The sequence below is a fragment of the Pseudoliparis swirei genome, chromosome 6 (assembly GCF_029220125.1).
Source record: "Pseudoliparis swirei isolate HS2019 ecotype Mariana Trench chromosome 6, NWPU_hadal_v1, whole genome shotgun sequence".
NCBI lineage: Eukaryota > Metazoa > Chordata > Actinopteri > Perciformes > Liparidae > Pseudoliparis > Pseudoliparis swirei.
The window spans coordinates 145,277-170,879 of NC_079393.1; the positions used below are offsets into that span (position 1 = coordinate 145,277).

General features: G+C 56.9%; 1 protein-coding gene across 1 annotated transcript in view; it reads left to right on the forward strand.

Moving 5' to 3' along the window:
- The window catches only part of LOC130194891 (laminin subunit beta-1-like), a 58,047-nt gene that overhangs the window by 9,807 nt on the left and 22,637 nt on the right, over positions 1–25,603 (forward strand). Inside the window, exons 2-5 of the mRNA XM_056416100.1 lie at positions 23,074–23,256; positions 23,364–23,508; positions 23,848–24,055; positions 24,149–24,290. Coding sequence (XP_056272075.1) covers positions 23,074–23,256; positions 23,364–23,508; positions 23,848–24,055; positions 24,149–24,290 — 678 coding nt within the window. The remainder of the gene's footprint in view (positions 1–23,073; positions 23,257–23,363; positions 23,509–23,847; positions 24,056–24,148; positions 24,291–25,603) is intronic.

Below are 25,603 nucleotides of genomic sequence, written 5' to 3' on the forward strand. Positions count from 1 at the left end.
GGGGTCAGGAACATGGGGGTCTGGATCATGGGGTCAGGAACATGGGGTCAGGAACATGGGGGTCTGGATCATGGGGTCAGGAACATGGGGGTCTGGAACATGTGGGTCTGGAACATGGGGTTCAGGAACATGGGGTTCAGGGACATGGGGGTCTGGAACATGGGGTTCAGGGACATGGGTCAGGAACATGGGTTCTGGAACATGGGGTTCAGGGACATGTGGGTCTGGAACATGGGGTTCAGGAACATGGGGGTCAGGGACATGTGGGTCTGGAACATGGGGGTCTGGAACATGGGGTTCAGGAACATGAGGGTCTGGAACATGGGGTCTGGAACATGGGGGTCAGGGACATGTGGGTCTGGAACATGGGGTTCAGGAACATGGGGGTCTGGAACATGAGGGTCTGGAACATGGGGGTCAGGAACATGGGGGTCTGGAACATGGGGGTCTGGAACATGAGGGTCTGGAACATGGGGGTCAGGAACATGGGGGTCTGGAACATGAGGGTCAGGAACATGGGGTCTGGAACATGGGGTCTGGAACATGGGGTCTGGGACATGGGGGGCAGGAACATGGGGTTCAGGAACATGGGGTTCAGGAACATGGGTCTGGAACATGGGGGTCTGGAACATGGGGGTCAGGAACATGGGGTCTGGAACATGGGGTCAGGAACATGGGGTCAGGAACATGGGGTCAGGAACATGGGGGTCTGGAACATGGGGGTCTGGAACATGGGGTTCAGGAACATGGGGGTCTGGAACATGAGGTTCAGGAACATGAGGGTCTGGAACATGAGGTTCAGGAACATGAGGGTCTGGAACATGGGGGTCTGGAACATGGGGGTCTGGAACATGGGGTTCAGGAACATGGGGGTCTGGAACATGGGGTTCAGGAACATGAGGGTCTGGAACATGGGGGTCTGGAACATGGGGTACAGGAACATGGGGTTCAGGAACATGGGGGTCTGGAACATGGGGTTCAGGGACATGTGGGTCTGGAACATGGGGGTCAGGAACATGGGGTCAGGAACATGGGGTCTGGAACATGGGGTTCAGGAACATGGGGGTCTGGAACATGTGGGTCTGGAACATGGGGTCAGGAACATGGGGTCAGGAACATGGGGTCTGGAACATGGGGTTCAGGAACATGGGGTCTGGAACATGGGGTCTGGAACATGGGGTCTGGAACATGGGGTCTGGAACATGGGGTCAGGAACATGGGGGTCAGGAACATGGGGTCTGGAACATGGGGTCAGGAACATGGGGTCAGGAACATGAGGGTCTGGAACATGGGGTCTGACATGGGGTCTGGAACATGGGGTCAGGAACATGGGGTCTGGAACATGGGGGTCAGGAACATGAGGGTCTGGAACATGGGGTCTGGAACATGGGGGTCAGGAACATGGGGTCTGGAACATGGGGGTCAGGAACATGGGGTCTGGAACATGGGGGTCAGGAACATGGGGTCAGGAACATGGGGTCTGGAACATGGGGGTCAGGAACATGGGGTCTGGAACATGGGGTCTGGAACATGGGGTCTGGAACATGGGGTTCCAGGAACATGGGGTCTGGAACATGGGGGTCAGGAACATGGGGTCTGGAACATGGGGTCAGGAACATGGGGGTCAGAAACATGGGGTCTGGAACATGGGGTCTGGAACATGAGGGTCTGGAACATGGGGTCTGGAACATGGGGGTCTGGAACATGGGGTTCAGGGACATGGGGGTCTGGAACATGGGGTTCAGGGACATGGGGGTCTGGGACATGGGGGTCTGGAACATGGGGGTCAGGAACATGGGGGTCTGGAACATGGGGGTCTGGAACATGGGGGTCAGGAACATGGGGGTCTGGAACATGGGGGTCTGGAACATGAGGGTCTGGAACATGGGGTTCAGGGACATGGGGGTCAGGAACATGGGGGTCTGGAACATGGGGGTCTGGAACATGGGGTTCAGGAACATGGGGGTCTGGAACATGGGGGTCTGGAACATGGGGGTCAGGAACATGGGGGTCTGGAACATGGGGTCTGGAACATGGGGTCTGGAACATGGGGGTCAGGAACATGGGGTCTGGAACATGGGGTCTGGAACATGGGGTCTGGAACATGGGGTCAGGACATGGGGTCAGGAACATGGGGTCTGGAACATGGGGTCTGGAACATGGGGGTCAGGAACATGGGGTCTGGAACATGGGGGTCAGGAACATGGGGGTCTGGAACATGAGGGTCTGGAACATGGGGGTCTGGAACATGGGGTCTGGAACATGGGGTCAGGAACATGGGGTCAGGGAACATGAGGGTCTGGAACATGGGGTCTGGAACATGGGGTCAGGAACATGGGGTCTGGAACATGGGGGTCAGGAACATGGGGTCTGGAACATGAGGGTCAGGAACATGGGGGTCAGGAACATGAGGGTCAGGATCATGGGGGTCAGGAACAAGGGGGTCAGGGACATGGGGGTCAGGATCATGGGGGTCAGGAACAGGGGGTCAGGAACATGGGGGTCTGGAACATGGGGTCAGGAACATGGGGTCTGGAACATGGGGTCTGGAACATGGGGTCTGGAACATGGGGGTCTGGAACATGGGGTCTGGAACATGGGGGTCTGGAACATGAGGTCAGGAACATGGGGTCTGGAACATGGGGTTCAGGAACATGGGGGTCTGGAACATGGGGTCAGGAACATGGGGTCAGGGGTCTGGAACATGGGGTCAGGAACATGGGGTCTGGAACATGGGGGTCAGGGACATGGGGTCTGGAACATGGGGTCAGGAACATGGGGTCAGGAACATGGGGTCTGGAACATGGGGTCAGGAACATGAGGGTCTGGAACATGGGGGTCAGGAACATGGGGGTCTGGAACATGGGGTTCAGGAACATGGGGGTCTGGAACATGGGGTCTGGAACATGGGGTTCAGGGACATGGGGGTCTGGAACATGAGGGTCTGGAACATGGGGTTCAGGGACATGGGGGTCTGGAACATGGGGGTCTGGAACATGGGGTTCAGGAACATGGGGGTCTGGAACATGGGGTCTGGAACATGGGGTTCAGGAACATGGGTCTGGAACATGGGGTCTGGAACATGGGGCCAGGAACATGGGGTCTGGATCATGGGGTCTGGAACATGGGGTTCAGGAACATGGGGGTCAGGGACATGTGGGTCTGGAACATGGGGTTCAGGAACATGAGGGTCAGGAACATGGGGGTCTGGAACATGGGGGTCAGGGACATGTGGGTCTGGAACATGAGGGTCTGGGACATGTGGGTCTGGAACATGGGGTTCAGGAACATGAGGGTCTGGAACATGGGGTCAGGGAACATGGGGTCTGGAACAGGGGGGTCAGGAACATGGGGTCTGGAACATGGGGTCTGGAACATGGGGTCTGGAACATGGGGTCTGGAACATGGGGGTCTGGAACATGGGGTCTGGAACATGGGGTCAGGAACATGAGGGTCTGGAACATGAGGGTCAGAACATGGGGTCTGGAACATGGGGGTCAGGAACATGGGGTTCAGGAACATGGGGTCTGGAACATGGGGGTCAGGAACATGGGGGTCTGGAACATGGGGTCAGGACATGGGGTCTGGAACATGGGGTCTGGAACATGGGGTTCAGGAACATGAGGGTCTGGAACATGGGGTCAGGAACATGGGGTCTGGAACATGGGGTCAGGAACATGGGTCAGAACATGGGGTCTGGAACATGGTCGTCTGGAACATGGGGTCAGGAACATGGGGGTCTGGAACATGGGGTCAGAACATGAGGTCTGGAACATGGGGGTCTGGAACATGGGGTCTGGAACATGGGGTCAGGAACATCAGGTCAGGAACATGGGGTCTGGAACATGGGGTCTGGATCATGGGGTCAGGAACATGGGGTCAGGAACATGGGGTCAGGAACATGGGGTCTGGAACATGGGGTCTGGAACATGAGGGTCTGGAACATGGGGTCTGGAACATGGGGTCTGGAACATGGGGGTCAGGAACATGGGGTCAGGAACATGGGTCTGGAACATGGGGGTCAGAACATGGGCGTCTGGAACATGGGGGTCTGGATCACGGGGTCAGGAACACGGGGTCAGGAACATGGGGTCAGGAACATGGGGTCTGGAACATGGGGGTCAGGAACATGGGGGTCTGGAACATGGGGTCAGGAACATGGGGTCTGGAACATGGGGTCAGGATCATGGGGTCAGGAACATGGGGTCAGGAACATGGGGTCTGGAACATGGGGTCTGGATCATGGGGTCAGGAACATGGGGTCAGGAACATGGGCATCTGGAACATAGGGGTCAGGAACATGGGGTCTGGAACATGGGGTCTGGAACATGGGGTTCAGGAACATGGGGTTCAGGAACAGGGGGTCAGGAACATGGGGTCAGGAACATGGGGTCAGGAACATGGGGTCTGGAACATGGGGGTCTGGAACATGGTGGTCTGGAACATGGGGTTCAGGAACATGGGGTTCAGGAACATGAGGGTCTGGAACATGGGGGTCTGGAACATGAGGGTCTGGAACATGGGGGTCAGGGACATGGGGGTCTGGAACATGGGGTCAGGAACATGGGTCTGGAACATGGGTCAGGAACATGGGGGTCTGGAACATGAGGGTCACGAACATGTGGGTCTGGAACATGGGGGTCTGGAACATGGGGGTCTGGAACATGGGGTCTGGAACATGGGGGTCTGGAACATGGGGGTCAGGAACATGGGGGTCTGGAACATGGGGCCAGGACCATGGGGTCTGGACCATGGGGCCAGGACCATGGGGTCAGGAACATGGGGTCAGGAACATGGGGGTCTGGAACATGGGGGTCTGGAACATGAGGGTCAGGAACATGGGGGTTCAGGAACATGGGGGTCTGGAACATGGGGTTCAGGAACATGGGGTCTGGAACATGGGGGTCAGGAACATGGGGGTCTGGAACATGGGGGTCTGGAACATGAGGGTCAGGAACATGGGGTTCAGGAACATGGGGTCAGGAACATGGGGGTCTGGAACATGAGGGTCTGGAACATGGGGTTCAGGGACATGGGGGTCTGGAACATGGGGTCTGGAACATGGGGTTCAGGAACATGGGGTCTGGAACATGGGTCTGGAACATGGGGTCAGGAACATGGGGGTCTGGAACATGGGGTTCAGGAACATGGGGGTCTGGAACATGGGGGTCTGGAACATGGGGGTCAGGGACATGGGGTCTGGAACATGGGGTTCAGGAACATGGGGGTCTGGAACATGGGGTTCAGGAACATGAGGGTCTGGGAACATGGGGTCTGGAACATGGGGTCTGGAACATGGGGTATGGAACATGAGGTTCTGGAACATGGGGTCAGGGACATGGGGGTCTGGAACATGGGGTCAGGGACATGGGGGTCTGGAACATGGGGTTCAGGAACATGGGGGTCAGGGACATGGGGTTCAGGAACATGGGGTCTGGAACATGGGGTCTGGAACATGGGGTTCAGGAACATGGGGGTCAGGAACATGGGGGTCTGGAACATGGGGTCTGGAACATGGGGTCTGGAACATGGGGATCTGGAACATGGGGGTCAGGAACATGGGGTCTGGAACATGAGGGTCTGGAACATGGGGGTCTGGAACATGGGGGTCTGGAACATGGGGGTCTGGAACATGAGGGTCTGGAACATGGGGTTCAGGGACATGGGGGTCTGGAACATGGGGTTCAGGAACATGGGGGTCAGGGACATGTGGGTCTGGAACATGAGGGTCAGGAACATGTGGGTCTGGAACATGGGGTCTGGAACATGGGGTCTGGAACATGAGGGTCTGGAACATGGTGGTCTGGAACATGGGGGTCTCAGGAACATGAGGGTCAGAACATGGGGTCTGGAACATGGGGTCAGGGACATGGGGGTCAGGAACATGGGGTTCTGGAACATGGGGGTCTGGAACATGTGGGTCTGGAACATGGGGTTCAGGAACATGGGGGTCTGGAACATGGGGGTCTGGAACATGGGGGTCATGGGGTCTGGAACATGGGGTCAGGAACATGGGGTCAGGAACATGGGGTCTGGAACATGGGGGTCAGGAACATGGGGTCTGGAACATGGGGTCTGGAACATGGGGTCTGGAACATGAACATGGGGGTCTGGAACATGGGGTCAGGAACATGGGGGTCAGGAACATGGGGGTCAGGAACATGGGGGTCTGGAACATGGGGGTCTGGAACATGGGGGTCAGGAACATGTGGGTCTGGAACATGGGGGTCTGGAACATGGGGTCAGGAACATGAGGGTCTGGAACATGGGGTCTGGAACATGGGGTCAGGAACATGGGGTCTGGAACATGGGGTCAGAACATGGGGGTCTGGAACATGGGGTCAGGAACATGGGGTCTGGAACATGGGGTCAGGAACATGGGGTCTGGAACATGGGGTTCAGGAACATGGGGTCTGGAACATGGGGGTCTGGAACATGGGGTCAGGTACATGGGGTCAGGAACATGGGGTCAGGAACATGGGGTCTGGAACATGGGGTCTGGATCATGGGGTCAGGAACATGGGGTCAGGAACATGGGGTCAGGAACATGGGGTCAGGAACATGGGGTCTGGAACATGGGGTCAGGAACATGGGGGTCAGGAACATAGGGGTCAGGGACATGGGGTTCAGGGACATGTGGGTCTGGAACATGGGGGTCAGGAACATGGGGTCTGGAACATGGGGGTCTGGAACATGGGGGTCTGGAACATGGGGTTCAGGAACATGGGGTTCAGGAACATGGGGGTCTGGAACATGGGGGTCTGGAACATGTGGGTCTGGAACATGGGGGTCTGGAACATGGGGGTCTGGAACATGGGGTCTGGAACATGGGGGTCTGGAACATGGGGTCTGGAACATGGGGGTCTGGAACATGGGTCTGGAACATGGGGGTCAGGAACATGGGGGTCAGGAACATGGGGGTCTGGAACATGGGGGTCTGGAACATGGGGTCAGGAACATGGGGGTCTGGAACATGGGGTTCAGGAACATGGGGGTCAGGGACATGTGGGTCTGGAACATGGGGGTCAGGGACATGGGGGTCTGGAACATGGGGTCAGGGACATGGGGGTCTGGAACATGGGGTCAGGGACATGTGGGTCTGGAACATGGGGGTCTGGAACATGGGGTTCAGGAACATGAGGGTCTGGAACATGTGGGTCTGGAACATGGGGGTCTGGAACATGGGGTTCAGGAACATGGGGTCAGGAACATGGGGTCTGGAACATGGGGTCTGGATCATGGGGTCAGGAACATGGGGTCAGGAACATGGGGTCAGGAACATGGGGTCTGGAACATGGGGTCTGGAACATGGGGGTCAGGAACATGGGGGTCTGGAACATGGGGTCTGGAACATGGGGGTCTGGAACATGGGGGTCTGGAACATGGGGTTCAGGGACATGGGGGTCTGGAACATGGGGGTCTGGAACATGAGGGTCTGGAACATGGGGTCAGGAACATGGGGTCTGGAACATGGGGTCTGGATCATGGGGTCAGGAACATGGGGTCAGGAACATGGGGTCAGGAACATGGGGTCAGGAACATGGGGTCAGGAACATGGGGTCAGGAACATGGGGTCTGGAACATGGGGTTCAGGAACATGGGGTCTGGAACATGGGGTCAGGAACATGGGGTCAGGAACATGGGGTCAGGAACATGGGGTCAGGAACATGGGGTCTGGTACATGGGGTCAGGAACATGGGGTCAGGAACATGGGGTCTGGAACATGGGGTCAGGAACAGGGGGTCTGGAACATGGGGGTCTGGATCACGGGGTCAGGAACACGGGGTCAGGGACATGAGGGTCTGGAACATGGGGTTCAGGGACATGGGGTGGAACATGGGGTCTGGAACATGGGGTTCAGGACATGGGGTCTGGAACATGGGGTCAGGAACATGGGGTCAGGAACATGGGTTCAGGACATGGGGGTCTGGAACATGGGGTTCAGGGACATGTGGGTCTGGAACATGGGGTTCAGGAACATGGGGGTCTGGAACATGGGGTTCAGGAACATGAGGGTCTGGAACATGGGGTTCAGGAACATGGGGGTCTGGAACATGGGGGTCTGGAACATGGGGTTCAGGAACATGGGGGTCTGGAACATGGGGTTCAGGAACATGAGGGTCTGGAACATGGGGGTCTGGAACATGGGGTTCAGGAACATGGGGGTCTGGACATGTGGGTCTGGAACATGGGGTTCAGGGACATGGGGGTCTGGAACATGTGGGGTTCAGGAACATGGGGTTCATGGGGGTCTGGAACATGGGGTCTGGAACATGAGGGTCAGGAACATGGGGGTTCAGGAACATGGGGGTCCAGGGACATGTGGGTCTGGAACATGGGGTTCAGGAACATGGGGTTCAGGAACATGGGGGTCTGGAACATGTGGGTCTGGAACATGGGGTTCAGGAACATGAGGGTCTGGAACATGGGGGTCTGGAACATGGGGGTCAGGGACATGTGGGTCTGGAACATGGGGGTCTGGAACATGGGGTTCAGGAACATGAGGGTCTGGAACATGGGGTTCAGGAACATGGGTTCAGGAACATGGGGTTCAGGGACATGGGGGTCAGGAACATGGGGGTCTGGAACATGGGGGTCTGGAACATGGGGGTCTGGAACATGGGGTTCAGGGACATGGGGGTCTGGAACATGGGGGTCTGGAACATGGGGTCTGGAACATGGGGGTCTGGAACATGGGGTTCAGGAACATGGGGTTCAGGAACATGTGGGTCTGGAACATGGGGTCTGGTACATGGGGTCTGGAACATGGGGGTCAGGAACATGGGGGTCAGGAACATGGGGGTCTGGAACATGGGGTTCAGGGACATGTGGGTCTGGAACATGTGGGTCTGGAACATGGGGGTCTGGAACATGGGGGTCAGGGACATGGGGTCTGGAACATGGGGGTCTGGAACATGGGGTCTGGAACATGGGGTCTGGAACATGGGGTTCAGGAACATGGGGGTCTGGAACATGGGGGTCTGGAACATGGGGGTCTGGAACATGGGGGTCTGGAACATGGGGTCTGGAACATGTGGGTCTGGAACATGGGGTTCAGGAACATGGGGTTCAGGAACATGGGGGTCTGGAACATGGGGTTCAGGAACATGAGGGTCTGGAACATGTGGGTCTGGAACATGGGGGTCTGGAACATGGGGTTCAGGAACATGGGGGTCTGGAACATGGGGGTCTGGAACATGGGGTTCAGGAACATGAGGGTCTGGAACATGGGGTTCAGGAACATGGGGTTCAGGAACATGTGGGTCTGGAACATGAGGGTCTGGAACATGTGGGTCTGGAACATGGGGTTCAGGAACATGGGGTCTGGCACATGGGTCTGGGGTTCAGGAACATGGGGTCTGGAACATGGGGTCTGGAACATGGGGGTCATGTGGTCAGGCACATGGGGTTTGGAACATGGGGTCTGGAACATGGGGGTCTGGAACATGGGGTCTGGAACATGTGGGTCTGGAACATGGGGGTCTGGAACATGGGGTTCAGGAACATGTGGGTCTGGAACATGGGGGTCTGGAACATGGGGTTCAGGAACATGAGGGTCTGGAACATGGGGGTCTGGAACATGGGGGTCTGGAACATGGGGTTCAGGGACATGTGGGTCTGGGACATGTGGGTCTGGAACATGAGGGTCAGGGACATGTGGGTCTGGAACATGGGGGTCTGGAACATGGGGTTCAGGAACATGAGGGTCTGGAACATGTGGGTCTGGAACATGAGGGTCAGGAACATGGGGTTCAGGAACATGGGGGTCTGGAACATGAGGGTCAGGAACATGGGGGTCTGGAACATGGGGGTCTGGAACATGGGGGTCTGGAACATGGGGTCTGGAACATGGGGGTCTGGAACATGGGGTTCAGGAACATGGGGGTCTGGAACATGGGGGTCTGGAACATGGGGTTCAGGAACATGAGGGTCTGGAACATGGGGGTCTGGAACATGGGGGTCAGGGACATGTGGGTCTGGAACATGGGGTTCAGGGACATGGGGTTCAGGAACATGAGGGTCTGGAACATGGGGTCTGGAACATGAGGGTCTGGAACATGAGGGTCTGGAACATGGGGGTCAGGAACATGGGGGTCTGGAACATGGGGGTCTGGAACATGGGGTTCAGGAACATGAGGGTCTGGAACATGTGGGTCTGGAACATGGGGTCAGGAACATGGGGTCTGGAACATGGGGGTTCAGGAACATGGGGTCTGGAACATGGGGTCTGGAACATGGGGTCTGGAACATGGGGTCTGGAACATGGGTCAGGACATGAGGGTCTGGAACATGGGGTCTGGAACATGGGGTCTGGAACATGGGGTCTGGAACATGGGGTCAGGAACATGGGGTTCAGGAACATGGGGTCTGGAACATGGGGGTCTGGAACATGGGGTTCAGGAACATGGGGGTCTGGAACATGGGGGTCTGGAACATGGGGGTCTGGAACATGAGGGTCTGGAACATGGGGTTCAGGAACATGGGGGTCGGGAACATGGGGTCTGGAACATGTGGGTCTGGAACATGGGGGTCTGGAACATGGGTCTGGAACATGGGGGTCTGGAACATGAGGGTCTGGAACATGGGGGTCAGGAACATGGGGTCTGGAACATGGGGGTCTGGAACATGGGGTTCAGGAACATGGGGGTCTGGAACATGGGGTTCAGGGACATGGGGGTCTGGAACATGGGGTTCAGGAACATGGGGGTCAGGGACATGGGGGTCTGGAACATGGGGGTCAGGAACATGGGGGTCTGGAACATGGGGGTCAGGGACATGTGGGTCTGGAACATGGGGGTCTGGAACATGGGGTTCAGGAACATGAGGGTCTGGAACATGGGGGTCTGGAACATGAGGGTCTGGAACATGGGGTTCAGGGACATGGGGTCTGGAACATGGGGGTCTGGAACATGGGGTTCAGGAACATGTGGGTCTGGAACATGGGGGTCTGGAACATGGAACATGGGGGTCAGGAACATGGGGTCTGGAACATGGGGTCTGGAACATGGGGTTCAGGAACATGGGGGTCAGGAACATGGGGTTCTGGAACATGGGGTTCAGGGACATGGGGGTCTGGAACATGGGGGTCTGGAACATGGGGGTCAGGAACATGGGGGTCTGGAACATGGGGGTCTGGAACATGTGGGTCTGGAACATGGGGGTCTGGAACATGGGGTTCAGGAACATGTGGGTCTGGAACATGGGGGTCTGGAACATGTGGGTCTGGAACATGGGGTTCAGGGACATGTGGGTCTGGAACATGGGGGTCTGGAACATGGGGTCAGGAACATGGGGTCTGGAACATGAGGGTCAGGAACATGTGGGTCTGGAACATGGGGTCTGGAACATGGGGGTCAGGAACATGGGGGTCTGGAACATGGGGGTCTGGAACATGAGGGTCTGGAACATGGGGTCTGGAACATGAGAGTCAGGTACATGGGGGTCTGGAACATGGGGTCAGGAACATGGGGGTCTGGAACATGGGGGTCTGGAACATGAGGGTCTGGAACATGGGGGTCTGGAACATGGGGGTCAGGAACATGGGGGTCTGGAACATGGGGGTCAGGAACATGAGGGTCAGGAACATGGGGGTCTGGAACATGGGGTCAGGAACATGGGGTCTGGAACATGGGGTCAGGAACATGGGGGTCAGGAACATGGGGTCAGGAACATGGGGTCTGGAACATGGGGTCTGGAACATGGGGGTCTGGAACATGGGGTCTGGAACATGGGGTCTGGAACATGGGGTTCAGGAACATGGGGGTCTGGAACATGTGGGTCTGGAACATGGGGTCAGGGACATGTGGGTCTGGAACATGGGGGTCTGGAACATGGGGTTCAGGGACATGTGGGTCTGGAACATGGCGGTCTGGGACATGGGGGTCTGGAACATGGGGTCTGGAACATGGGGTCTGGAACATGGGGGTCTGGAACATGGGGTCTGGAACATGGGGTCTGGAACATGGGGTTCAGGAACATGGGGGTCTGGAACATGGGGGTCTGGAACATGGGGGTCTGGAACATGGGGGTCAGGAACATGGGGGTCTGGAACATGGGGTTCAGGAACATGGGGTCTGGAACATGGGGTCTGGAACATGGGGTCTGGAACATGGGGTCAGGAACATGGGGTCAGGAACATGGGGTCAGGAACATGGGGTCAGGAACATGGGGGTCTGGAACATGGGGTTCAGGAACATGAGGGTCTGGAACATGGGGTCTGGAACATGGGGTCAGGAACATGGGGGTCTGGAACATGGGGTCTGGAACATGGGGTCAGGAACATGGGGTCTGGAACATGGGGGTCAGGGACATGTGGGTCTGGAACATGGGGTTCAGGGACATGGGGTTCAGGAACATGAGGGTCTGGAACATGGGGGTCTGGAACATGGGGTTCAGGGACATGGGGGTCTGGAACATGGGGGTCTGGAACATGGGGGTCTGGAACATGGGGGTCTGGAACATGGGGTTCAGGAACATGGGGGTCAGGAACATGGGGGTCTGGAACATGGGGTTCAGGGACATGGGGTTCAGGGACATGGGGTTCAGGGACATGGGGGTCTGGAACATGGGGTCTGGAACATGGGGGTCAGGGACATGGGGGTCTGGAACATGGGGGTCAGGGACATGTGGGTCTGGAACATGAGGTTCAGGAACATGAGGGTCTGGAACATGGGGGTCTGGAACATGGGGTTCAGGAACATGGGGGTCAGGGACATGGGGTTCAGGAACATGGGGTCTGGAACATGGGGTTCAGGAACATGGGGGTCTGGAACATGAGGTTCAGGAACATGAGGGTCTGGAACATGGGGGTCTGGAACATGAGGGTCTGGAACATGGGGTTCAGGAACATGGGGGTCTGGAACATGGGGTTCAGGAACATGAGGGTCTGGAACATGGGGTCTGGAACATGGGGTACAGGAACATGGGGTCAGGAACATGGGGTCTGGAACATGGGGTCTGGAACATGGGGTCTGGAACATGGGGTCTGGAACATGGGGGTCTGGAACATGGGGGTCAGGAACATGGGGTCTGGAACATGGGGTCTGGAACATGGGGTTCAGGAACATGGGGGTCTGGAACATGGGGGTCAGGAACATGGGGGTCTGGAACATGGGGTTCAGGAACATGGGGTTCAGGAACATGGGGGTCTGGAACATGGGGGTCAGGAACACGGGGGTCTGGAACATGGGGGTCTGGAACATGGGGGTCAGGAACATGGGGTCTGGAACATGGGGTCTGGAACATGGGGTTCAGGAACATGGGTCTGGAACATGGGGTCTGGAACATGGGGTTCTGGAACATGGGGTTCAGGGACATGGGGGTCAGGAACATGGGGGTCAGGGAACATGGGGGTCTGGAACATGGGGTTCAGGAACATGGGGGTCTGGAACATGGGGTCTGGAACATGGGGGTCTGGAACATGGGGTCAGGAACATGGGGTCAGGAACATGGGGTTCAGGAACATTGGGGTCTGGAACATGGGGCTCTGGAACATGAGGGTCTGGAACATGGGGTTCAGGAACATGGGGTCTGGAACATGGGTCTGGAACATGGGGTCTGGAACATGGCGGTCTGGAACATGGGGGTCTGGAACATGGGGTCAGGAACATGGGGTCTGGAACATGGGGTCTGGAACATGGGGTCAGGAACATGGGGGTCTGGAACATGAGGGTCTGGAACATGGGGTCAGGAACATGGGGTCTGGAACATGGGGGTCTGGAACATGAGGGTCAGGAACATGGGGGTCTGGAACATGGGGTTCAGGGACATGGGGGTCTGGAACATGTGGGTCTGGAACATGAGGGTCTGGAACATGGGGGTCTGGAACATGGGGGTCTGGAACATGGGGTTCAGGAACATGGGGTCTGGAACATGGGGTCTGGAACATGGGGTCTGGAACATGGGGGTCAGGAACATGGGGTCTGGAACATGGGGTCTGGAACATGGGGTCTGGAACATGGGGTCAGGAACATGGGTTCAGGAACATGGGGTCTGGAACATGGGGGTCTGGAACATGGGGGTCTGGAACATGAGGGTCTGGAACATGAGGGTCAGGAACATGGGGGTCTGGAACATGGGGTTCAGGAACATGGGGGTCTGGAACATGGGGTTCAGGAACATGTGGGTCTGGAACATGGGGGTCTGGAACATGTGGGTCTGGAACATGGGGGTCTGGAACATGGGGTCAGGAACATGGGGTCTGGAACATGGGGTCTGGAACATGGGGTCAGGAACATGGGGGTCTGGAACATGGGGTCAGGAACATGAGGGTCTGGAACATGGTCAGGAACATGAGGGTCTGGAACATGGGGTCAGGAACATGGGGTCTGGGACATGGGGTCTGGAACATGGGGTTCAGGAACATGGGGGTCTGGAACATGGGCGTCTGGAACATGGGGTCAGGAACATGGGGGTCTGGAACATGAGGGTCTGGAACATGGGGGTCTGGAACATGGGGTCTGGAACATGGGGGTCTGGAACATGGGGGTCTGGAACATGGGGGTCTGGAACATGGGGTTCAGGAACATGGGGTTCAGGAACATGGGGGTCTGGAACATGGGGTTCAGGAACATGGGGGTCTGGAACATGGGCTTCAGGAACATGAGGTCAGGAACAGGGGGGTCTGGAACATGGGGTCTGGAACATGGGGGTCAGGGACATGTGGGTCTGGAACATGGGGGTCAGGGACATGTGGGTCTGGAACATGGGGGTCTGGAACATGGGGGTCAGGAACATGGGGTTCAGGAACATGGGGTCAGGAACATGAGGGTCTGGAACATGGGGTCTGGAACATGAGGGTCTGGATCATGAGGGTCTGGAACATGGGGTCTGGAACATGTGGGTCTGGAACATGAGGGTCTGGAACATGGGGGTCTGGAACATGGGGGTCTGGAACATGGGGTCTGGAACATGAGGGTCTGGAACATGGGGTTCAGGAACATGGGGTCTGGAACATGGGGTCAGGAACATGGGCGTCTGGAACATGGGGGTCTGGAACATGGGGGTCTGGAACATGGGGGTCAGGGACATGGGGGTCTGGAACATGAGGGTCTGGAACATGGGGTTCAGGAACATGGGGGTCTGGAACATGGGGGTCTGGAACATGGGGGTCTGGAACATGGGGTCTGGAACATGGGGGTCAGGAACATGGGTGTCTGGAACATGGGTCTGGAACATGGGGGTCAGGAACATGGGGGTCTGGAACATGGGGGTCAGGAACATGGGGGTCTGGAACATGGGGTCAGGAACATGGGGTCTGGAACATGGGGTCAGGAACATGGGGTCTGGAACATGGGGTCAGGAACATGAGGGTCAGAACATGGGGTCAGGAACATGAGGGTCTGGAACATGGGGGTCAGAACATGGGGTCAGGAACATGGGGTCTGGAACATGGGGTCTGGAACATGGGGTCAGAACATGGGGTCAGGAACATGGGGGTCTGGAACATGGGGTCTGGAACATGGGGGTCAGGAACATGGGGTCAGGAACATGGGGTCTGGAACATGGGGGTCTGGATCACGGGGTCAGGAACACGGGGTCAGGAACATGGGGTCAGGAACATGGGGTCAGGAACATGGGGTCTGGAACATGGGGGTCAGAACATGGGGGTCAGGAACATGGGGGTCTGGAACATGGGGTCTGGAACATGGGGGTCAGGAACATGGGGTCTGGAACATGGGGTCAGGAACATGGGGTCTGGAACATGGGGTCAGAACATGGGGGTCAGGAACATGGGGTCTGGAACATGGGGGTCAGGGACATGTGGGTCTGGAACATGGGGGTCAGGAACATGAGGGTCTGGAACATGAGGGTCTGGAACATGGGGGTCTGGAACATGGGGTCAGGAACATGGCGGTCTGGCACATGGGGGTCTGGAACATGGGGGTCTGGAACATGGGGTTCTGGAACATGGGGTCTGGAACATGGGGTCTACATGGGGTCTGGAACATGGGGGTCAGGAACATGGGGTCAGGAACATGGGGTCTGGAACATGGGGACAGGAACATGGGGGTCTGGAACATGAGGGTCTGGAACATGGGGGTCAGGAACATGGGGTCTGGAACATGGGGGTCTGGAACATGGGGGTCAGGAACATGGGGTCTGGAACATGGGGGTCTGGAACATGGGGTTCAGGAACATGGGGGTCTGGAACATGGGGGTCTGGAACATGAGGGTCAGGAACATGGGGGTCTGGAACATGGGGTCTGGAACATGGGGTCTGGAACATGGGGGTCAGGAACATGGGGTCTGGAACATGGGGTCTGGAACATGGGGTCAGGAACATGGGGTTCTGGAACATGGGGGTCTGGAACATGGGGGTCAGGAACATGGGGCTCTGGAACATGAGGGTCTGGAACATGGGGTTCAGGGACATGGGGGTCAGGAACATGGGCGTCTGGAACATGGGGGTCTGGAACATGGGGGTCTGGAACATGGGGGTCTGGAACATGGGGGTCAGGAACATGGGGTCTGGAACATGGGGTCTGGAACATGGGGTCTGGAACATGGGGTCAGGAACATGGGGTCTGGAACATGGGGTCAGACATGGGGTCTGGAACATGGGGTCTGGAACATGGGGGTCTGGAACATGGGGGTCAGGAACATGGGGTCAGACATGGGGTCTGGGACATGGGTGTCAGGAACATGGGGTTCAGGAACATGGGGGTCAGGAACATGGGGTCTGGAACATGGGGTCTGGAACATGGGGGTCAGGAACATGGGGTCTGGAACATGGGGGTCAGGAACATGGGGTCTGGAACATGGGAACATGGGGTCAGGAACATGGGGTCTGGAACATGAGGGTCTGGAACATGGGGTCAGGAACATGGGGTCTGGAACATGGGGTCTGGAACATGGGGTTCAGGAACATGGGGTCTGGAACATGGGGTTCAGGGACATGGGGGTCTGGAACATGGGGGTCAGGAACATGGGGGTCAGGAACATGGGGTTCAGGAACATGGGGGTCTGGAACATGGGGGTCAGGAACATGTGGGTCTGGAACATGGGGGTCTGGAACATGGGGTTCAGGAACATGGGGGTCAGGGACATGTGGGTCTGGAACATGAGGTTCAGGAACATGAGGGTCTGGAACATGAGGGTCTGGAACATGGGGGTCTGGAACATGGGGGTCAGGAACATGTGGGTCTGGAACATGGGGTCGGGAACATGGGGTCTGGAACATGGGGTCTGGAACATGGGGGTCTGGAACATGGGGTTCAGGAACATGGGGGTCTGGAACATGGGGGTCAGGAACATGGGGGTCTGGAACATGGGGTTCAGGAACATGGGGTTCTGGAACATGGGGTCTGGAACATGGGGTCAGGAACATGGGGGTCTGGAACATGGGGTCTGGAACATGGGGTCTGGAACATGGGGTGCAGGAACATGGGGGTCTGGAACATGGGGTACAGGGACATGGGGGTCAGGAACATGAGGGTCTGGAACATGGGGGTCAGGAACATGGGGGTCTGGAACATGGGGTCAGGAACATGGGGGTCTGGAACATGGGGGTCTGGAACATGTGGTCAGGAACATGGGGTCAGGAACATGGGGTCTGGAACATGGGGTCTGGATCATGGGCTCAGGAACATGGGGTCAGGAACATGGGGTCAGGAACATGGGGGTCTGGAACATGAGGGTCAGGAACATGGGGGTCAGGGACATGGGGGTCTGGAACATGGGGTTCAGGAACATGAGGGTCTGGAACATGGGGGTCTGGAACATGGGGGTCTGGAACATGGGGTCAGGAACATGGGGTTCAGGAACATGGGTGTCAGGAACATGTCTGGAACATGGGGTCAGGTACAGGGGGTCTGGATCAGGGGGGTCTGGATCATGGGGTCAGGAACATGGGGGTCAGGAACATGGGGTCTGGAACATGGGGTCAGGAACATGGGGGTCAGACATGGGGGTCTGGAACATGAGGGTCAGGAACATGGGGGTTCAGGAACATGAGGGTCTGGAACATGAGGTTCAGGAACATGAGGGTCTGGAACATGGGGTCTGGAACATGGGGTCATCTGGAACATGGGGTCAGGAACATGGGGTCTGGAACATGGGGGTCTGGAACATGGGGGTCAGGGACACGGGGTCAGGAACATGGGGTCAGGAACATGGGGTCAGGAACATGGGGGTCTGGAACATGTGGGTCTGGAACATGGGGTCTGGAACATGGGGTTCAGGGACATGTGGGTCTGGAACATGGGGGTCTGGAACATGGGGTCTGGAACATGGGGGTCTGGAACATGTGGGTCTGGAACATGGGGGTCTGGAACATGGGTCTGGTACATGGGGTCTGGAACATGGGGTCTGGAACATGGGGTCTGGAACATGGGGTCTGGAACATGGGGTCAGGAACATGGGGGTCTGGAACATGGGGTCAGGAACATGGGGGTCTGGAACATGGGGTCTGGAACATGGGGGTCTGGAACATGGGGTCAGGAACATGGGGTCTGGAACATGGGGTCAGGAACATGGGGTCTGGAACATGGGGGTCCAGGAACATGGGGGTCTGGAACATGGGGTCTGGAACATGGGGTCTGGAACATGGGGTCTGGAACATGGGGGTCTGGAACATGGGGTCAGGAACATGGGGTCTGGAACATGTGGGTCTGGAACATGGGGGTCTGGAACATGGGGGTCTGGAACATGAGGGTCAGGAACATGGGGGTTCAGGAACATGGGGGTCTGGAACATGGGGTTCAGGAACATGGGGGTCTGGAACATGGGGTCTGGAACATGAGGGTCTGGAACATGGGGTTCAGGAACATGAGGGTCTGGAACATGGGGTTCAGGAACATGGGGTTCAGGAACATGGGGTCTGGAACATGGGGGTCTGGAACATGGGGGTCTGGATCACGGGGTCAGGAACACGGGGTCAGGAACATGGGGTCAGGAACATGGGGTCTGGAACAGGGGGGTCTGGAACATGGGGTCCAGGAACATGGGGGTCTGGAACATGGGGTCAGGAACATGGGGTCTGGATCATGGGGTCAGGAACATGGGGTCAGGAACATGGGGTCAGGAACATGGGGTCAGGAACATGGGGTCAGGAACATGGGGTCTGGATCATGGGGTCAGGAACATGGGGTCAGGAACATGGGGTCTGGAACATGGGGTCTGGATCATGGGGTCAGGAACAGGGGGGTCTGGATCACGGGGTCAGGAACACGGGGTCAGGAACATGGGGGTCTGGAACATGGGGTCAGGAACATGGGGTCTGGAACATGGGGGTCAGAACATGGGGGTCTGGAAGATGGGGGTCAGGGACATGGGGTCAGGAACATGGGTTCTGGAACATGGGGTCTGGAACATGGGGGTCTGGAACATGGGGGTCAGGAACATGGGGGTCTGGAACATGGGGGTCTGGAACATGGGGTCTGGAACATGGGGGTCTGGAACATGGGGTCTGGAACATGGGGTCTGGAACATGGGGTCTGGAACATGGAACATGAGGGTCTGGAACATGGGGTTCAGGGACATGGGGGTCTGGAACATGAGGGTCAGGAACATGGGGGTTCAGGAACATGGGGGTCTGGAACATGGGGTTCAGGAACATGGGGGTCAGGGACATGTGGGTCTGGAACATGGGGTTCAGGAACATGGGGGTCTGGAACATGAGGGTCTGGAACATGGGGTTCAGGAACATGGGGGTCAGGGACATGTGGGTCTGGAACATGAGGTTCAGGAACATGAGGGTCTGGAACATGGGGGTCTGGAACATGGGGTCTGGAACATGGGGTTCAGGAACATGGGGGTCTGGAACATGGGGTTCAGGAACATGGGGTCTGGATCATGGGGCCAGGAACATGGGGCCAGGAACATGGGGGTCTGGATCATGGGGTCAGGAACATGGGGGTCAGGGACATGGGGTTCAGGGACATGGGGTTCAGGAACATGGGGGTCAGGGACATGGGGTTCAGGAACATGGGGGTCAGGGACATGTGGGTCTGGAACATGGGGTCAGGGACATGGGGTCAGGAACATGGGGTCTGGAACATGGGGGTCTGGAACATGGGGGTCTGGATCATGGGGTCAGGGACATGTGGGTCTGGAACATGGGGTCAGGGACATGGGGGTCTGGAACATGGGGTTCAGGAACATGTGGGTCTGGAACATGGGGTTCAGGAACATGGGGGTCAGGGACATGTGGGTCTGGAACATGGGGTTCAGGAACATGAGGGTCTGGAACATGGGGTCTGGAACATGGGGGTCAGGAACATGGGGTCTGGAACATGGGGTCTGGAACATGGGGTCTGGAACATGGGGGTCAGGAACATGAGGGTCTGGAACATGGGGTTCAGGAACATGGGGTCAGGAACATGAGGGTCTGGAACATGGGGGTCTGGAACATGGGGTTCTGGAACATGGGGGTCTGGAACATGAGGGTCAGGAACATGGGGTTCAGGAACATGGGGGTCAGGAACATGGGTTCAGGAACATGGGGTCTGGAACATGGGGTTCAGGAACATGGGGTCTGGAACATGTGGGTCTGGAACATGAGGTTCAGGAACATGGGGTCTGGAACATGAGGGTCAGGAACATGGGGTTCAGGAACATGGGGGTCTGGAACATGGGGTTCAGGAACATGGGGGTCTGGAACATGAGGTTCAGGAACATGAGGGTCTGGAACATGGGGTTCAGGAACATGAGGGTCTGGAACATGGGGGTCTGGAACATGGGGTTCAGGAACATGGGGGTCTGGAACATGGGGTTCAGGAACATGAGGGTCTGGAACATGGGGTCTGGAACATGGGTCTGGAACATGGGGTTCAGGAACATGGGGGTCAGGAACATGGGGGTCTGGAACATGTGGGTCTGGAACATGGGGGTCTGGAACATGGGGGTCTGGAACATGGGGTCTGGAACATGGGGTCTGGAACATGGGGTTCAGGAACATGGTGTCTGGAACATGGGGTTCAGGAACATGGGGTCTGGAACATGGGGTCAGGAACATGGGGTCAGGAACATGGGGGTCTGGAACATGGGGATCAGGGACATGAGGGTCTGGAACATGGGGGTCTGGAACATGGGGGTCTGGAACATGGGGGTCAGGAACATGGGGTTCAGGAACATGGGGGTCAGGAACATGAGGGTCAGGAACATGGGGTTCAGGAACATGGGGTCTGGAACATGAGGGTCAGGAACATGGGGTTCTGGAACATGGGGTTCAGGAACATGGGGGTCTGGAACATGAGGGTCTGGAACATGGGGTTCAGGGACATGGGGGTCAGGAACATGGGGGTCTGGAACATGGGGTCAGGAACATGGGGTCAGGAACATGGGGGTCTGGAACATGGGTCTGGAACATGGGGTCAGGAACATGGGGTCTGGAACATGGGGTGTGGAACATGGGGTGCAGGGACAGGGGGGTCTGGAACATGGGGGTCTGGAACATGGGGTTCAGGAACATGAGGTCAGGACATGGGGGTCAGGAACATGGGGTCTGGAACATGGGGGTCAGGAACATGGGGGTCAGGAACATGGGGTCAGGAACATGGGGTCTGGAACATGGGGTCAGGGAACATGAGGTCTGGAACATGAGGTCAGGACATGGGGGTCTGGAACATGGGGTTCAGGAACATGGGGGTCTGGAACATGAGGGTCTGGAACATGGGGGTCTGGAACATGGGGTTCAGGAACATTGGGGTCTGGAACATGGGGGTCTGGAACATGAGGGTCACGAACATGTGGGTCTGGAACATGGGGTTCAGGAACATGGGGTCTGGAACATGAGGGTCTGGAACATGGGGTCTGGAACATGGGGCTCAGGAACATGGGGGTCTGGAACATGGGGTCTGGAACATGGGGTCTGGAACATGGGGTTAAGGAACATGGGGGTCTGGAACATGGGGTTCAGGAACATGGGGTTCAGGAACATGGGGGTCTGGAACATGGGGTTCAGGGACATGTGGGTCTGGAACATGGGGGTCTGGAACATGGGGTTCAGGGACATGGGGGTCTGGAACATGGGGTTCAGGGACATGGGGGTCTGGAACATGGGGTTCAGGGACATGGGGGTCTGGAACATGCGGGTCTGGAACATGAGGGTCTGGAACATGGGGTCAGGGACATGGGGGTCTGGAACATGGGGTCTGGAACATGAGGGTCAGGAACATGGGGTTCAGGAACATGGGGGTCTGGAACATGGGGTTCAGGAACATGAGGGTCTGGAACATGGGGTTCAGGAACATGGGGTTCAGGAACATGGGGGTCTGGAACATGGGGGTCAGGAACATGGGGGTCTGGAACATGGGGTCTGGAACATGGGGGTCTGGAACATGTGGGTCTGGAACATGGGGTTCAGGAACATGGGGGTCAGGGACATGTGGGTCTGGAACATGAGGGTCAGGGACATGTGGGTCTGGAACATGGGGGTCTGGAACATGGGGGTCTGGAACATGAGGGTCTGGAACATGGGGGTCTGGAACATGGGGTCTGGAACATGGGGTCTGGAACATGGGGGTCTGGAACATGGGGGTCAGGAACATGGGGTCCAGGAACATGAGGGTCAGGAACATGGGGTCTGGAACATGGGGTACAGGAACATGGGGTTCAGGAACATGGGGGTCTGGAACATGGGGGTCTGGAACATGGGGTCTGGAACATGGGGTCCAGGAACATGGGGGTCTGGAACATGGGGGTCAGGGACATGTGGGTCTGGAACATGGGGTCCAGGGACATGGGGTCAGGAACATGGGGTCAGGAACATGGGGTCTGGAACATGGGGTCTGGAACATGGGGGTCTGGAACATGTGGGTCTGGAACATGGGGTCAGGAACATGGGGTCTGGAACATGGGGTCTGGGAACATGGGGTCTGGAACATGGGGGTCTGGAACATGGGGTCAGGAACATGAGGGTCTGGAACATGGGGTTCAGGGACATGGGGTCTGGAACATGGGGTCAGGAACATGGGGGTCAGGAACATGAGGGTCAGGAACATGGGGTCTGGAACATGGGGGTCAGGAACATGGGGTCTGGAACATGGGGTCAGGAACATGGGGTCTGGAACATGGGGGTCAGGAACATGGGGTCTGGAACATGGGGTCAGGGACATGGGGTCTGGAACATAGCACTCATGCCTGTCCTCCCCCTGCGGAGGTCTGGGCTGTGTGGACTCCGAGGGGCGGCCCCTGTGTGGAGGGGATGGCTGTGACGGCGTGAAGACGGCGGCCAGCAGCATCTGGAGGAAGACCCGAGACTCTGAGCAGGAGATCCTCCGGGCCATGGAGGAGGTGGAGAAACTCTCCAAGATGGTGAGTCTGACGGGTCCTGGTCCGCGCTGGTTCTGACAGGTCCTGGTCCGCGCTGGTTCTGGAACAAGTAGATTGTGGGCATTTTGTCACCTGTGTTTTGTCTTTAGGTGTCGGAGGCCAAGGGCAAAGCGGACAAGGCCCAGCTGAGCGCTCAGGACGTCCTGCTGAAGACCAACCGGACCCGGCAGAGAGTCCAGCAGAGCAACGAGGAGCTGAGAGGCCTCATCGGGCAGATCCGGGACTTCCTCACACGTACGTCATGTGACTTCCTGCTGTGCAGTCATGTGACTTCCTGTCGTAGATCAAGTCGGTTCTTTAACAGGAAGACGATCACTGAATCCGTCTGACAACCATCAAACCATAGGAATCATCACTCGGTTTATAAAAACGTCTCAGATTCAACAATATTAAGACCGTATGAAGACCATATGAAGAGCAACAGTGAAACAATCTCAAATGTTTGATTGTTCTCTTTGAGGACCTGCAGCTATGAACCCAGGGCCCGGCCTCAGACAGGAGGTCCTCAGAGGCCCGGCCTCAGACAGGAGATCTGGTTGAGGATCTGAATCCGACCGGTCTGTGTGCTTTCAGAGGACGCCGCGGACCTGGAGAGCATCGAGCTGGTGGCCAACGAGGTTCTGGCCATGCAGATGCCGACTACGCCGGCTCAGCTGCAGAACCTGACGGACGACATCCGTCAGAAGGTGGGAGAGCTGGGCAGCGTGGAGAGCATCCTGCAGCAGAGCGCCGCCGACATCCAGAGAGCCCAGAACCTGCTGGACCAGGCCCGCCGAGCCAAGTGGGTCCCGCCCACACCATTTACCACCTCCATGCCTGTTGAGGAGGAGGAGGAGGAGGATGATGATGGAATGTGACTCCCTGTGCTTGTCAGTGAGGAGGCAGCAGGTGTGAAGGACTCTGCAGTGAAGGTGAAGCTCGCTCTGGAGGAAGCTGAGCGAGCTCAGAGCGCCGCGAGCAGCGCCATCCAGCAGGCCGGCGCCGACATCCAGACCACCAACCAGCTGCTGTCCACGGTCAGTCTGACACGCCTCCTTCACTGACATCCCGTCACATTGGGTACTCAACGTTCTCTTCACTGACATCCCGTCACATTGGGTACTCAACGCCTCCTTCACTGACATCCCATCACATTGGGTACTCAACGCCTCCTTCACTGACATTCAATTCAATTCAGTTTCAATTCAGTTTATTTGTATAGCCCAATTTCACAAATTACAAATTTGTCTCGGAGTGCTTTACAATCTGTACACATAGACATCCCTGCCCCAAAACCTCACATTGGATCAGGAACAACTCCCAAATAACCCTTCAGGGGGAAAAAAAGGGAAGAAACCTTCAGGAGAGCAACAGAGGAGGATCCCTCTCCAGGATGGACAGATGCAATAGATGTCATGTGTACAGAAGGACAGATTTAGAGTTAAATACATTCAATGAATATGACAGAGTGTATGAATAGTTCATAGTAGGCATATTCCACGATGGAGACCTCCACGATCCATCAGGCAGATGGCGGTGGGGAGGAGGAGTGGGCGGAGTCTCAACAGTGGGCGGAGTCTCAACAGGTCAGTGGCGTAGTCAGCGGCAGGAATTCCACGACCCAGAGCTCGATCATCCATCAGATGATAGAATCTATACCGTCTCATAGGATCAGATGACCCCATGAGGCGTGAAGTCAAGGACTCCGGGGAGAAAGCAGAGTTAGTAACGTGTGATTGAGAGATGAAAATTCATCCTTAAGGAGAGAAAAAGAGGAGATAGGTGCTCAGTGCATCCTAGCGTCCCCGGCAGCTATAAGCCTATAGCAGCATATCAAGGCTGGACCAGGTGAACCTGATTCAGCCCTAACTATAAACTCTGTCAAAGAGGAAGGTCTTAAGTCTACTCTTAAGCGAGGTGACTGTGTCTGCCTCCCGGACTGAAGGTGGAAGCTGGTTCCATAAAGAGGGCTTGATAACTAAAGGCTCTGGCTCCCATTCTACTTTTTAAGACTCTAGGAACTACAAGTAGTCCGCATTTAGTGAGCGTAGCTCTCTAGTGGGGCAATATGGTACTACAAGCTCCTTAAGATATGATGGTGCATCACCAATCAAGGCTTTGTACGTTAAGAGAAGAATTTTAAAAGTGATTCTTGATTTTACTGGAGCCAGTGCAGAGCAGCTAGTGCAGGAGTGATGTGATCTCTTTCTTAGTTTTAGTGAGAACACGAGCTGCAGCATTCTGGATCAACTGGAGGGACCTAAGAGACTTATAGAGCAGCCTGATAATAAGGAGTTTCAGTAATCCAGTCTCAATGTGACATGAACCAATTTTCTGCATCTTTTGAGAC